Genomic DNA, 15,336 nt, shown 5'->3' with positions numbered 1-15,336 from the left:
ACACAGAACAATGACAAAGCACAAGGACTCACAGACTTTAAGCAACCTTCTCAAGGACACAAGGGCTCTGGTCAAAGGAAACGGCATGTGCAGGAATCTGTGTCACCCTGTTAAGAGCGCAGGTTCGTCCTGCAGCACCGCACACACTTGGCCTTGTACACACAGATGAATCTTCAGCGTTCACATTCTCAGCTCCACATTAGGCCTCAAATCCAATGGAACCTCCTTGTCTGGGAAAATTATGGCCCAACCAATCAGTGTCAGCTGCAACTGGAGACGGATCAGCTCGAGTTTACAATGCCCAGATCTGACAACGACAACGACAAAACCACCGCTGAGGAAGCCATCGTAAAACCCACTTTTGCACTGGGTTTTACAGATTTGACAGTTATGAATGCATGAAAAGAGCTGGATTAAAACATTAATAACAGATGCAAGTAATTCAAATGATGCTAAACAATCTCGCTTCATCTTCTGATTTTAACTACTTTTCAAGGTCAGACAGCATTCAAGGGACCAAAAAAACATAAAAGTTCTCGGAAATGTTTGAATAAACATAGTTAACTCATAACCTGTGACCTTACAACTATATATCAACTATTTCCAATAAATAACCACACTAATAAAAACACATACCAATTGGGAATATCAGTGCTAAAAAAATAAATAAATAAATAAAAAATACAATTATTTTAAAAATACAATTACAGTATTTGAATAATATTTTGAATTAGCTTATATTTTATACTATAAAAAGTTTTCACTTTAATTTTAGTTTAAGTTTCAGTCGTTTTTATAATTTTTATAGTTTTTGGTTTTTGATAATTATTACTTTAATTTTAGCACTTAATTCTGTTCATTGCCAAAGCAACATTTTAGTTTTGTGTAATATTTATATCTTATTTTATTTAAGCTTTATGTCAGTTAAGGAAAGCATTTTTAATAGATTTAGCTTTAGTTTTAGTTAGCAATGACAACACTGATATTAACTTATTAATATAAAATAATTAAAAAATTATTAATTCTGACAGTTACACATCTGTAGTAGTCACAATGCGTCAGAGGATTAAATGCAATAATGTAAATGTACTAGTCTCCATTGAGTTGAATTACTATAGTGCTTTTTTATTTATATTCCCTAGATATGAGATACACTTACAAAAAGTCCTGTCTATAAAGTTCTGCACGATGCGTGTATTCTCCTTTAGGGTGAGCTAAATGGTATTTCCTTCTCTATCTTTCCCTCCCTCTTCCTTTTTCTGTGAGTGCATTGATGTTCATGGCTGGTTGAGCTGATGTGTTCTGGCATTTTCTTTTTCGCTGGTTTGGGAATGTCCTGCTCACACCATACAGGAAGGTTCAGAAAACACACACACAGTGCAGAAATGAGGCCCTGTGAGGAGGCACAGTTGCAGAAAAACAGATACACATGAATGAGGTACATTCATGTTAAGAAATGTAACTGTAGTCCAAAAACATCACTCAAGTCTGAGTATCTATAAATCTTTAACACAATGCCTGCTCCTGTTTCACATAATCATACAGTAGGTGTCAATTTGTCTCACAGCAATAGGGGTTTATCTGATACAGAGGAAATATTTCCAATTGTCAAGCTTAGGTTTCATTTTGTTTATGCATGGTGAGTCAGTGCTGGAATTTGTTATTTGTATTATTTTGCTGAGTGCTCAATGAGGTTGTTATCAGTAGCAGAAAGCATCAGCGTTTTCTCTCTATTGTACTAAAATCAAAACACAAAATTCAAACAAATGTGCCGCCACTCCTGATATACATCCACTGATAAATGTGATTTTGGTTCATTAAAACAGAAAGATCACAAAAAATGCCTCAAACACAAAGTGATAACACTTAAACAAAGGATGTCAACTTTTTCCAACTCAGGAATCTCTTTCTAATAATATTTCTAATATTAATAAATTCAATAATAAGTGAATAAGTTCAACTGTAAATATACCAAATCAATAAGATACAATAAAAAATGTAGCTTTTCAAATAAAAGACTTCATAACTGCATTTAGAACCAAATATTGAAATAAATAATGAATAAATACTTCTTCTTTTTTTTTTCACATTATAGTCCACTGACTTCTACGGACCCTCACAGTTCTGTGGACCCCCAGTTGAAAACCATGGCATTAGACAGACCAATACTTGACATTCAATCCACTATCCAACAACATCCTGGGAGCAAAATCTCATCTGTCCCCATCATTTCTTAAAGTGACACTCGTGCATATAACCAGTCAGAAAATTCACATTTCCAGAAAACTAATACGCTGCTAGCCTCAAGCAAGTTTTCTGCAGTCGTATTTTATGATGCTGCAACCCATGCTTCATTTTATGGCTAAATTACAATACTATATAGATAAAAACACATACAGACAAGCACAAATTCTAGATCTAAAAATGAGTATTTAAAACCAATACAAATGCTGTTAGCTGGTGAATTATCAAACATCTGGTCCACTTGGATTTTCTTTTTATCTCTTAATACCTTTGGGAAACATGTGAAAATGAAATCAGTGACAGAAATATACTAAAAATAGGTCAAATATGCCACCTCGTGTGAACCTGTTCCAGTCGTGGATTTTTGAGAATCATTTATGCTCTAAACAAACATTTCAAAAACGCTTTGGTTTTTCCCTAGTTTCCATCTGTTCTGCTGCTTGAATGAATCTGTGGGTGGCTTGTCATTCATAAAAGACTTAGAATAACATGAGAAGTAGTGAATTGTTTCGTATTCTCCAAATCAAATATGATTTATATTGTCCAGGCCATTTTATTACACACACTAAATGCAACTACATGTTGTTATTTAATGAGGTGACAGTATTCACACCTGATCTGGCCATTTAAAATTACATTCATTTATGTGATGTAGTCAGCGTAATTCAAACATATTTTAGCAAGCACAAACTAAACTGAAAGCTACTGACTGCCCTATTCTCTATGCTAATCACAGTAGCAGGTGCTTTGGGTGCCCTGATGTCAACAATCAGTGGTTAACTGCCCATGTAAGAGCGATATTTAACTGCTCTAGAACAAGAGAAAGGAGTTTCTTGAAATAGCAGAGTCAAGTCAACATGCTTAATATATAATAACTCTTACAGGCACTAATTTAATCTTTTGGGAGGTCTATGGACATCTGCTCTACTAAATCAATATGTTCAGATACTGGTGAGGAACACGGTTAAAAAGAGAACTAGGACATAAAAACATATGTGGAAGCATGAAAATATTTTATCTACATAGAAATGATTAGTTAAACATACTTTATATTGGATCGATTATATGCACATTTATTCATTCTTAAAAACACAAAATAACAAAAAGCATGCAATGCTTCAAATAATAAAATTGTTAGAGTAGAACATAAAATTTGTTCAGCATAAAAATAATTTCCCAATGTGAACAAGGGTTGGAATGATCAGAAGAAGCACTAACCTCTATAATGGTGACTTCAAATAAAACACCATAAATTAGCATTCAAACTCAAAAATAGCACTAAACAGAACCATGAGCACAACTACTGCCTTATTCATTACCAACAACTATTTACAATCCTTACCAGAAATACCAGAAATCCCAACCCCCATGTCGAATGAAAAGTGAATGCAACAACCATGACTTCAGAATCTAAAATGCTCAACACATCAGCATAAGTGAAACAGTAGTAACATATTGTTTATTAGCACTTCTGTGTGTCTGACTACACTCAGCAGTGCACACAGTACTATCCAAACTCTACCAGTCGAAAAAATTTTCGACTGGTATTAACAGTTGATGCCTCCATCTTGGTTTTCCCACTTGTGTACTGGAACACAGTCAACTTGGATGTGACGTCATTCCCAGCTCAGGCATCTGAGGTAGTGATGGGTCGTTCTTGAACGATTCGTTCATTTTGAACGAATCTTTAATGTGACTCGGGAAGAACAAGTCGTCTCGGGGAGTGATTCGTTCAGTCACGCATGCACAACATCCTATAGGTTCTGCACTGAATTAGTTCACCTGTTTCAAGTCTTCGGGTTTCAGTCGTTCATTCATCACGTGACAGCCTCATAAGCTAAACCTATGCAGTCAGAGCCGGAAAAATACTTAATAATAATAATAATAATAACCAACTCTTTAGTTTATTACCTTTGTTACCACATTCAGTGTTATGGAAAAGAACCATCATGACAGAAATTCAAACATTTATAAACTGTAAGAAATAAAAAGCTACAATTTAAGACCAGAAACGCATTACGTAACTGTAAGAGTAAATAATTATAATAATAATAACTATGCAGCCTTTTGTAAGGAAGGTTGTAAATTAACTAATTTCTCTGTCCAGTGCTGTCACGTACAACTCGAAAGACTCAAGAGATGAACTAATCAATTCTCTTTCCGGCTCTGACTGCATTGGTTTAGCTTATGAGGCTGTCACGTGATGAACGAACGACTCAAACCCGAAGACTTGTCAGATAAGAGGTGAGGTGAGATAATCATAGAAGGGTGTCTAATCATCGAAAAAAGATTCGTTCATTTTGCTGAACGAGACTCAAAGGTCCGAGTTGGTAAAATGATCCGAACCCATCACTAATCTGAGGTAAAAGGAATGCATTTCTTCCCCCTCCTACTTATTAAATATTCATATTTGCAAGAGCCAATAACCACTTCCTTAAACACCATCACTTTTTTTTTTCCTCTGTTCGGCAATTTAAATTGTTCAAAAAGACTAATATAGATATATTACATATTAGAAACTAGATTTCATTTAGCAAAACCAATCAAAACTTTTTTTTTTTTTTTTTTGTAGTTTCAGGGGAGGTGCAAGGGAGCTGCAAATGTCAAGGAAGAGAAAGTTCAAGGATGTCATGTAACATACCTTCAGAGAACATACAATTTTGTTTATGAATCTCTTGAGAGATGATCTGAAACGGGAATATCAACAGCTCTGGTATACCCTAACTGACCTACTACAGCAGCGCAGAACATATTGGACATTGATGTGAAGGTGTTAGAAAGGGTTTAGCAACAATCACAGAAAGTATGTATGCAGTCTGACATATTGACACAACAGCTGATCCTCGCTTCTACCATGCCAAGAGAGAAAAATAGTGACTTCCCTCTTAAAAGATCATCTATAAGTGTCTTATATTTACTCCACGGTGTATTGTGTCTTGCACTCTATAATTTTGACAAATTGCAGGTACACATAAAAATTTCAGTCCTCTCTTTTCTAAAAAATTATAGTGCCTAAAAATGCACCGGAAGAAAAGTGAATGGTTTCTTTACCAACACAAAAGAAAGAAGGGCATCTTCAGTATAGCTATTATTGTAAAACTCTCTCTCTCACACACACACACACGTACACACACAGAATGGCCTGCTTTCATTTCAGGCCACCCCTCCTACCATAGCAGGAGATGCATCTCTCACCACCTGGGATGTTACCCAGCACTGGAAGTGGTAATTGCATTTCAATTATAGACATGTGTGCGCGTATGTTTGGGTGTGTGTGCTTGATCTTGTGCAACAGTCGCTGAATGTGCAGGACACTATTTATTGTATAAATGAGAGGAAAATCTATTCCAGCTGAGCATAATTTTTGACCTACCAAAACAGTCACATACTATCTGTATCCTCATTCTGGGTTGAGACAGCAATGACAGCCTGTTTTGCTTGCCGTGTAAAATATTCACTCGTACTCTGAAGGCCTGTTCATACCAAGAACTATAACTATTACAATATTACAACTATATTAGTGCCCACACCAACACACAATAATGTTCTCTTTATTATAAGCATGGACTGCAGTTATGCGCTGTGGTGGTGCTATTCTTTTACATTTTCAACAATTTTTAACACTATATCTTCATCATTATCGCTATATTCCTTGATTTGAACAGGCCTTACAAGATGTTGAGTTTGTTTCTGCATCAAAATTTGAAGATCAAAATTCTGCATCAGATTTGGAGAAATTTTACATTACATCGCTCAACAATGGATCCTCTGCAGTAAATGGGTGCCGTCAGACTGAGAGTCAGCTGATTAAAACATCACGATAATCCACAAGTAATCCACACCACTCCAGTCCATCAATTAATGTCTTATGAAGTGAGAAGGTGTGTGTTTGTAAGAAACAAATCCATAAATAAGGCATTTTAACTTTCAACTGTCACTTTTGGTGAGTCCATAACCCGTAATAATGTTTATCCAGTCGAAAAGTCCAAAATTTACCAACTTACTTGTATGGAACTGTTTTAGACTGTTTTCGCTTGTAACCATGTATATTCTGTATCTCTCCTAATTCAGACAAGACAACTTTTACATTTAAGAGATCGATAGAGGGTTATTATGGATGATTTAGACAGAAGCAACAATTTAAAGTTAAAAATTCCTTAATGATGCCTTTGTTTCTTACCAACACACAGCTTTTCATTTCACAAGACATTAAGTAATGGATTGGAGTGGTGTGGATAACTTGTGGATTGTTATGATGCTTTTATCAGTTATTTGTAGGCTGCTCTCTCTCTCTCTCTGACGGCACCCATTCACTGCAGAAGATTGATTGGTGAGCAAGTGATGTAATGCTACATTTCTCCATATCTGTTCCAGTGAAGAAACAAACTCATCTATATCTTGGAAAGCCTGAGTAATTTTTCATTTTTGGGTGAACTATTCCTTTAAGAGAGGTGTTTACAAAGAATGCCTTTCACTTGCATTCCTTCTGAGCATTTTTTAATTTGCAATCTCTCCAACCACAAACACATGGACATGCCATACTCATAATTAGGACCAACACTAATGTGACCTGGCAACCTCTGACAGTATGAACGCCCCTTTACACGTCATAATGGACAAGCGCCAGTGAGTGGCCTCTCTCTCTCTCTCTCTCTCTCTCTCATGTACCCACACACTTTATCACTCTGACATCTGGCGCTTTTCACTAATATAATCCCTCTTCCCTTCCCGAGCCTTGTGCTTCCCAACAAGGACAACAAGATGGTCTCTATCTATCTATCTATCTATCTATCTATCTATCTATCGATATCTTTTGAAGGACAGCTAGTTAAATCAAATAGGCACACAACATCTAATATGAATAAGAGGCAGCCTACTTTGACATAAAGTAAAAGCAATAAAACAGTATCTATAAACAGCGTAAATGTATATATTATGAACAGATAGACATAGCATCTAATGGACCATAAATGTAAAAATGACACTATCTATCTGCAAATGTTTCCTTCAATAATTCATCTCTTTAATCTTTAGCGATCTTGAGCCACCTGCCATATCCGAGCGCGCGCTCATCTGGACATCAAAGCGGATTTGGCGCGGCCCGCCACTTTCATGCCGTTACACACAGCAAGCATCAAGTATTGACAACCCATCTACACTTAGCGACGCGACAGAAGTGGAACGCTCGCGTTATAATGAACGAATGTCGATATCTGGGCTGATATTAACTAAAAAAAGAACCGACTCACTCTAGAGTCATTCGGACTAAACCGGCTTGATTCACTAAAAGGAAAGGGGCTGATAAGCGTTTAGAAGCTTCTATGGTGCTCAGCGGAAATCGGCACTACAGAGAACCGTACATGAACATCATTAAAATCATTTGGTTTCAATGTTTTAAAAATTGAAGCCGTTCTGAAAAAGAACCGGTTCTCGGTTCCCAGCGACACTAATATGCATAAGGCCTACAAATTCATTTTATCTACATGCTCTTATGAGGAAACTGATGGGAAAACGCACGAAATTGTTAGCGAAACATTTATTTATTTCGCCAAAGCCAAGTGTTTCGCCATATAATATCAATAATTCCAAAGCCATGTGTGATCGTTGAAGCTCTGCTATAGCAAGGGGGTGTGTGGATGGTGTGATGAGACATTTAAAGCTCGGTGGGTGTGATACTCACTCGCTTTGCCCTGTTTGGGTCTCTGGAGGAGCCGCTGGACGGTAATCAGATCCTCCGTCTTCACCGCCTGCAAGAGTTCCTGTTCTTTTCCCATCCTGTTCAATCACACACTCAAGCACCCTCTCTCACACATGCAGTCATGGCTATACTTCTACATCCAGCGCATCTTCAGGGGACCGGGCGACCATAACGGTGCCGTTAACGCCAGCGCATCCTCGCTGTACATCGTAAAAAGGTCGAGTGCGCAGAGACGCGCTAGACGCGTAAAACGCGTTTACATGCCCAGTGGAGTGACCAGTGGCGTCCACGCAGTCCCTAACGATGAAAAACGGTGTTATTGCGTGCTGAGGTGACAGAGTCCAATCGTTTTCAGGCTAAAGAGACGGCGCGGAAACCTTGCGCGTATTTACGCACGGTGACATGGTTGTATTGCTACAAAAATAGCAGATGCTCTGTAAATCAAAACGGAAGGCGTCTCTTTGACCCGAAGCTCATAGAGAGACCGTATATATTACGTAAACATCCAGGCAGATGTGCGCGCGGCCGCTGGAGGTTGTAATCCGCTGTCGCTTTCTCATGTGCGCATGTATGTGTGTGTGTGTATGTGTGTGTGTGTCAGTGTATCTGTGTACGTATGGCAAGCCGTTTTAACATTAACTCTTTAAAACTAACTAGTATGGATTTTGTTACTTTACATATTTTTAGTTAAATAACACACTAGTGACTATAATCTTTTTTTCTTTCTTTCTTTCTTTTCAGTATTACCGGAATACACACTATTCTCTAACAGGTATCCTCTATTTACATAGTAGGCCTTAGGGATGTAATGATTACCAGTTTGACAATAAATCATGATAAAATTCCCCACAGTTAGTATCAGAGGCGTCATACCCATTCAAAGTTAGGGGGCACGTGAACCCCTCAGATTTTTGAGCCAAGTGGATTTTGATTGCAGCTTCCAAAAGACAAAAAATAGCCGATTAATATTTTCTATATTTGATACAATCATACTGGCATGATTAGAACATTCAGTGTGTCATATTATCAGCTGCTAAATTCAAATCTGTGTTCCCTGGCTGGCACTGAGACAGAGACAGACGCGTTTTTACAGCACTGCACATTATAACCAATCACACACCATCCTGTTGAGCTTATGAATACCTCTTTCTGGCGAATTCCCTTGTCAGAAACAACAAAGTGCAGATTTGTGTATGAATCTGTAAGTAAGATATTCATTTCACAGTGTAAATAGCATCAGTGATTTTAATGGGAGTTTTTGAGAGTGCTTGAACTCTAGACTGTCAATGAAAATGTTCTTTGATCATGTAAATGTTCTTCGCTCTCTTTCTGTACAATGAAAGTGTTATGATTTGTAGCCTAACTTACAATGTTTTTTATTCACATTAACTTTCAATGTTAAATTCACATTAAAAATAAAGTCAGTCGTATTAAAAATATGTTATGACATGACACCCATATCTGTTACTTAGTAAACAGACAGGTTTTTATGCATAGTTAATAGATTACATTATTAGGCTACTTTTGACTATAGATCAACTAACATAATCTATAAGGTTCATGATATAGTTAATGCATTTGGGAATGTTTCGAATAAAAAGGAAAAAATAAATATAACATAGGCTAAGTCTATTGTGGCTGCTGTGTGTCACATGACGAATTTGCATGCCCTGCTGTAAATTTTGACCGGTTGAGGGAAAACAAGCTTATGTGTATTCTACACATTTAAACAATTCAGATAAGTTATGTAGAATTATTTATGGAGCAGATCAAATACAGTACATATAACCATTTATTAATCAATTATCATTTTGACTTATTTAAAGGCTGAAATGTGAGGTTTACCTTTATATTCAATTTTTTTAAAGCTTTATTTGATTTTATTTGTTTGTTTTATTTACATTAGATATTTGGATAACACTTTAGAATACTGATCCTTTGTTAATGAATAACTACACAGGAACAAGTGACTAATGCACTATTAACATTGTAGTAACTACTATTAACTAACAAGAAACTCTGATTATTTATTTAGTAAGTAATAGCGCTCAGTTGAAACTGGTAGTTCACTATTAGCTAATCAATAACTACTAATTTTTATATATATCCTGGAGAACTACTAAGAACTACAGTATACAGGTTCATAATTAATGTGAATTATGCATAATGTATAATTAATTCTAAAATGAAGATCATGGTAACCCACTAGTAATGACTCAAGAATTATCAAATCCTTCTAAATGAACTACTAATTATTTGGATCAGAAGATCACGGTAACCCACCAGTAATGATTTAAGTGTTACCAAATCTAGCAAAATGAATTGCTAACCAAAACCTTACTCAAACGTTTACAGTGACTTCAGTAATTACCAGGGAGTTATCACGATCTTCACTTTAGAATACTGATCCAAATAATGACTAATTCCTTTAGAAGGATGTAGTAACACCTGAATAATTACTATCCAATACTTTACAAAACTCTCAAAAGCTTACAATGACGTCAGTAATCACTAGAGAATTATCATGATCTTCACTTTAGAATACTGATCCAAATAATTAATAATTCCTTCTGAAGAAGTTGGTAATACTTGAGTCATTACTAGTGGGTTACCATGACCTTTACTTTATAATTGTCACGAATCTGGTCTGTAACTTCCATTCACTCACCACCAGAGGTCACTCGCTCACCACATGGACTTTCACACCACACAATGGACTCCAATTCCCATCATCCATTACTGATCACATCTGTCACCAATCACTCATTGCACTAATCACACGCACACCTGATCCTACGCACACACTGATCACATACCTTATTTAAACCCTGGACTTTCCTTCCGTCACTGCCGAGTATTGTATGCATTATCGCTGCCCTACAGAGCCCGTTAGTTTTCCTAGTCTAGCCTAGCCTGTTTTCGGATTGTGTTTTCCCCTGCCTGGACTATCTCACGTGTTGGATTACCTCTCTTGTCTAGCCCTCTTGATACTGTTTGCTGTCGCCTGACCCACGCCTGTTTCAGATAACTCTTTGCATTGCCTTTATATACCTGTCTGCCATTGTTCGACCCTGCCTGTTTGACCACGTCTCTGATTCAATAAAGCTTGTATATGGATCCGCGCGTCTCACGTCTCGTCAGCCCCGTAACAATAATGAATTATTCATTATGTGTTATTCATATTAATTATGAACCTGTATACAGTAGTTCTTAGGGAGGTATGACAAAATAATAGTTACTGATTAGCTAATAGTGAACTACCACATTAGACTAAGCACTATTACTTACTAATTCGTTAATCAGAGTTGCTTGTTAGTTACTAGTAGTTACTAGAGTGCTACTATTGCGTTACTCATGTGTAGTTATTCATTAATGATGGAACAGTATTCTAAAGTGTTACCGATATTTGAACATGCTATTAAACTGTTGTCAGTCAAATTGTCATTTAAAATCCCGAACATTATTGGTAATGTTATTGTTTTAGTGATTATGCAAACAAAAATCATTTTATTTGTTGTTTGTTGATTTTTAAATATAAAACTTGGTGAAGGGATTTATGTGTCTGTACTTTTTGAACATCTCCAGCACATTTAATAATACTGTGATAATACTGATAACCATGATCATTTTGGTCACAATAGTTCACCCAAAAATGACAGTTCTGTCATTAATTACGCACCCTCATGTCGTTCCAAACCTGTAAGACCTTTGTTCATCTTTGGAACGCAAATTAAGATATTTTTGATGAAATCTGTGAGCTTTCTGACCCTCCATAGACAGCAATGCATGCAACTACCATGTTCAAGGCCCAGAAAGGTAGTAAGGACATCGTTATGTGCGCAAAGAATATTCAGTGCAATTGCAATTTTTTGCTCAGCCTTATTTATTTGAACCAGAATATAGAGATGATGAGCTAAATAAGATGGATGTTCTAAGTCAGAATGCAGTCAGAATGCAGGTTCCTCCGTCAGCGGCACCACACGCACGTGTCATGGTGAACTCTTGTGATTAATGTTCCAACTAATGGAATTGTGGCCCTGAAACCAATTAATCTATTTCAGTTAAAATCAATGCTAACTTATTTAACATACAAATTAAATAAACAAGTAAAACATTACTTGTCACTGGCATTAGCACATCATTGTTCATTGAGTCAATTTACTGTATACTTTCATATAGCCACCCACAACCTTACAATGAGCACTACTCTTAGCACAATGGTAACCCAAAAACTTCAACATAACAGAAAGGTTTAATTACAATACATTGGATTTTTTATTTTATCATCAACTTTTTATTTATTTTCAAACACAACATCATAACATCCATTCAAAACAAACAAACAAAACAAAACAACAGACATATAATCAATACTTTAAAAGTCCAGTCAAAAAGGAGAGAGAGAGGGAGGGGGAAAAAAAACAAGTCATTCCTTTATATAATCGAGTATGTTAAAGAAAAAACCCTGCCAAGCATCAATAGTAGAAGGCTTGGCCCTGCCTCATGAAAATAAGTATAAATATTACGCCAAAACCCCCCTGAAAACTTTGGCGTTAAAATGATACACAACGCAAGACATGTCCCTAAGAGGCCCACAAGGTCAAAAATATTTGTTATTAAACATACTCTCCATTAGACCCCTCCCAAAAAAAGGGTGTTAGTCTTACCAATAAAGAGTGCCGGATAAATGTCCCAGGAGGAAAGAGAGAGAGAGAGAAAGAAAAAAAAAGAAATTTAACAAGTGTCCATGTCCACCTTGTTATTATCCTCTCCTGGGCAGCTGGAATCGCCTCCATCCCGGTCATTAAGTTCTTCTCGCTGGGCCGAAGAGATGGAGATGGTGGCCGCTGTTTTCCCGTTGCTTTGTAGAGCTGCAGCATATGTCTTCTTCTGTGACAGTGAGCTGATAAAATCCTCCGCTTTCTGAGGAGAGTCGAACATCATCTGCTTACCTTTGTGCTGTAGTTTAATTACCGCTGGATAGGTGAGAAAGGGCTGGAGACCAAGTGCTGTCATCTTCTTCAAGACTGGATTAAAGCTCTTTCTCCTGGCAGTTGTGGCGGGACTAAAGTCGGGAAAAAATATTTAGTTAATAAAATTTTTCCTTCCTTCCGCCGGTCAATCTCGATGTCACGGCATTTCAGTGAAGGAATCCACTTGGAAAGATTAGCTCTGAGAAAGCCAGCTGCATCGGATCATTTTTTCTTTATTGGTGATTGCTCAATCTCTCTTTTCCGATTGTCTTTGACTGAGTGGTTCAATATAGAGTGGTTCAAAATTTACTGGCAGGATTATATAGTATTTGACAGAGTGAACAGAGTGAAGGACTACGCGTGCATCGCTGTTAAAGGGTCACGTGATCTCTCAATACATTGGAATTTTTAAATGCAATCATTTATTTAAATTATGATAATAGTTCCCCTGAATTTCTTCTTTTGGTGACTAATTTAAAAAAGAACACTAATCACTACTGTAATTGAAATACTAGTAACGTAAAAAGAAATTAAATGAAATAAATGATAAAGCAGCTTGCCATAGCATGTGTGTGTGTGTGTGTGTGTGTGAGAGAGAGAGAGAGAGAGACTGCTTGGTTAAATTGATGGTGCTGCATCAATCAGGGGGCGTGACTAAATAGACCTTTTCCTATGAGCCTGACAGATTAAAAAGGAGGAAAGCAGTGTGTGTTGTATTTGTGTGTGTTTCTGTGTGTGTGAGCGAGCATGTTTTTGAGGAGAAAGGTCACAGGACAAATTTTAGCAGGGTAGATACTGACCGTGTATGCTTAGCCAATGGCACACGGTCCTCTAAAGAAATAAGAGAAATAGCACACTGTTATATGAATATCCGACCTTCTTTCTTATACTGAATATTCTGCAATGTTCACGCAGCTTTTTTTTATATTGTCCACCACATGGTCCAAAAACTTACTGTATGGCTTCAGAAAACAAATACAGCACACAAGGCATCTTTTTTGGAGCATAATAGTCCCTGGTCAAAATATACCTTCATTTTATGGAAAACAAATTCTATAAAAGATCTTCTTGTGTTTTCCACATAATTGTAATTTTGTTTTGGGGAATAATGTGTGAGCTGTTCCTTTAAATCTCACTGGTGGCCCTCAGACACTGATAGCCATACTGATTATTATCATATAATTTAACCACTCCCATTCTCTATATCTGCCATTTCTGCCATAATTTTGGTGACAATCTTACAATTAAAAGTCTGTGATACGATACATTACTCCTTAAGGGTATCAGCAAAACCAGAGCAGATGTCTAATTTGGGCTCCATTCTAACCCACATCAGTCAGTGGGTAATTGGCCGTTCTTTACTTATTTTGCACTGTCAGTTTTAAGGACTGCAGTGGATAAATTTATACTCGGTCATTTGCGAGGTAAAACTTGTTATCCAAATGAACTGCAGGGATATTCCTCTCCTATAGGTATACCAGTTCCCTGCTCTCTCCAACCTGGATCTGCTACATTTGTGTTTATCACTCAGAACATTAATCACTAGTTCACCTACAGTTTACTCCTGGAGATCTACCTTCCTGCAGAGATTAGCTCCAACTCTAATTAAACACAACTGAACCAACAAATTCAGCAGGTGTGTTGACTGGGCTGGAACTAAATTCTTTCGAAGGTAAATAGCCAGGAAAAGGACTGAGATACAGTAAGGGATCTCTTCAATTTTCAGTGCAATGTACCATAATGCATCCAGAAACCATTTTTTAAATATATTATTATTTTATGAATATTATTTTATTATTATTAGATATTATGTTTGCCATTTTAATATTCCTAATGCAGATTCTCATAAGATTATCTTTACTATAGTACAAAGATTATGCATTAATGCAGTACAACACTGTAAAAACTGATTTTTTGATGTAAAACAAAGATTATTGGATTACGTATAAAAAGAAAATACAATTCCAGTCTTTCTTCTTTAAAATCCCATGTTTAATTAATTCAGTGTGTGACTTGCTTTTTCTTTATAATTAATTGTGAAACTGTGCAATCTTTGTTATAATTTAAATAATATATATTATGCATTATAGTAATGGGTGCTAGATTTGTTGCATTACATTCATGATAAATGGTCACAGTATGTCATAATGAAAATCAGTCTTCAAATTCACTGTTTGTTTTTTAATATCATAATAATCACCTTTAGCAAACAAGCTACCATTCAAAGGTTTTTTTTTTGTTTTTTTTTAAATTAAAGAAATTCAGCAAGGGTGCATCAAATGATCAAATTGACCAAAAGTGTCAGTAAAGACTTTCACATCGTTACAAAATAATTCTATTGAAGATAATTGCTGTTCTTTTCAACTGTCTGTTCATCAGAAAAAAAAAAACCTGACAAATGGTTTTCACAAAAATATTAAT

The 15,336-nt window shown here is 36.4% G+C and overlaps 1 protein-coding gene across 1 annotated transcript in view; it reads right to left on the bottom strand.

The window, feature by feature from the left end:
- The window catches only part of si:dkeyp-9d4.3 (caskin-1), a 56,308-nt gene extending 47,801 nt beyond the window's left edge, over positions 1–8,507 (bottom strand). Inside the window, exon 1 of the mRNA XM_058768223.1 lies at positions 7,925–8,507. Coding sequence (XP_058624206.1) covers positions 7,925–8,018 — 94 coding nt within the window. The 5' untranslated portion in view covers positions 8,019–8,507. The remainder of the gene's footprint in view (positions 1–7,924) is intronic.
- Positions 8,508–15,336: the final 6,829 nt, after the last annotated feature.

Source organism: Onychostoma macrolepis, chromosome 01, assembly GCF_012432095.1.
Source record: "Onychostoma macrolepis isolate SWU-2019 chromosome 01, ASM1243209v1, whole genome shotgun sequence".
Classification (NCBI taxonomy): Eukaryota; Metazoa; Chordata; class Actinopteri; order Cypriniformes; family Cyprinidae; genus Onychostoma; species Onychostoma macrolepis.
Note: the sequence above shows the minus strand (reverse complement) of the source record. Positions and strands in the feature narration are given on the sequence as shown.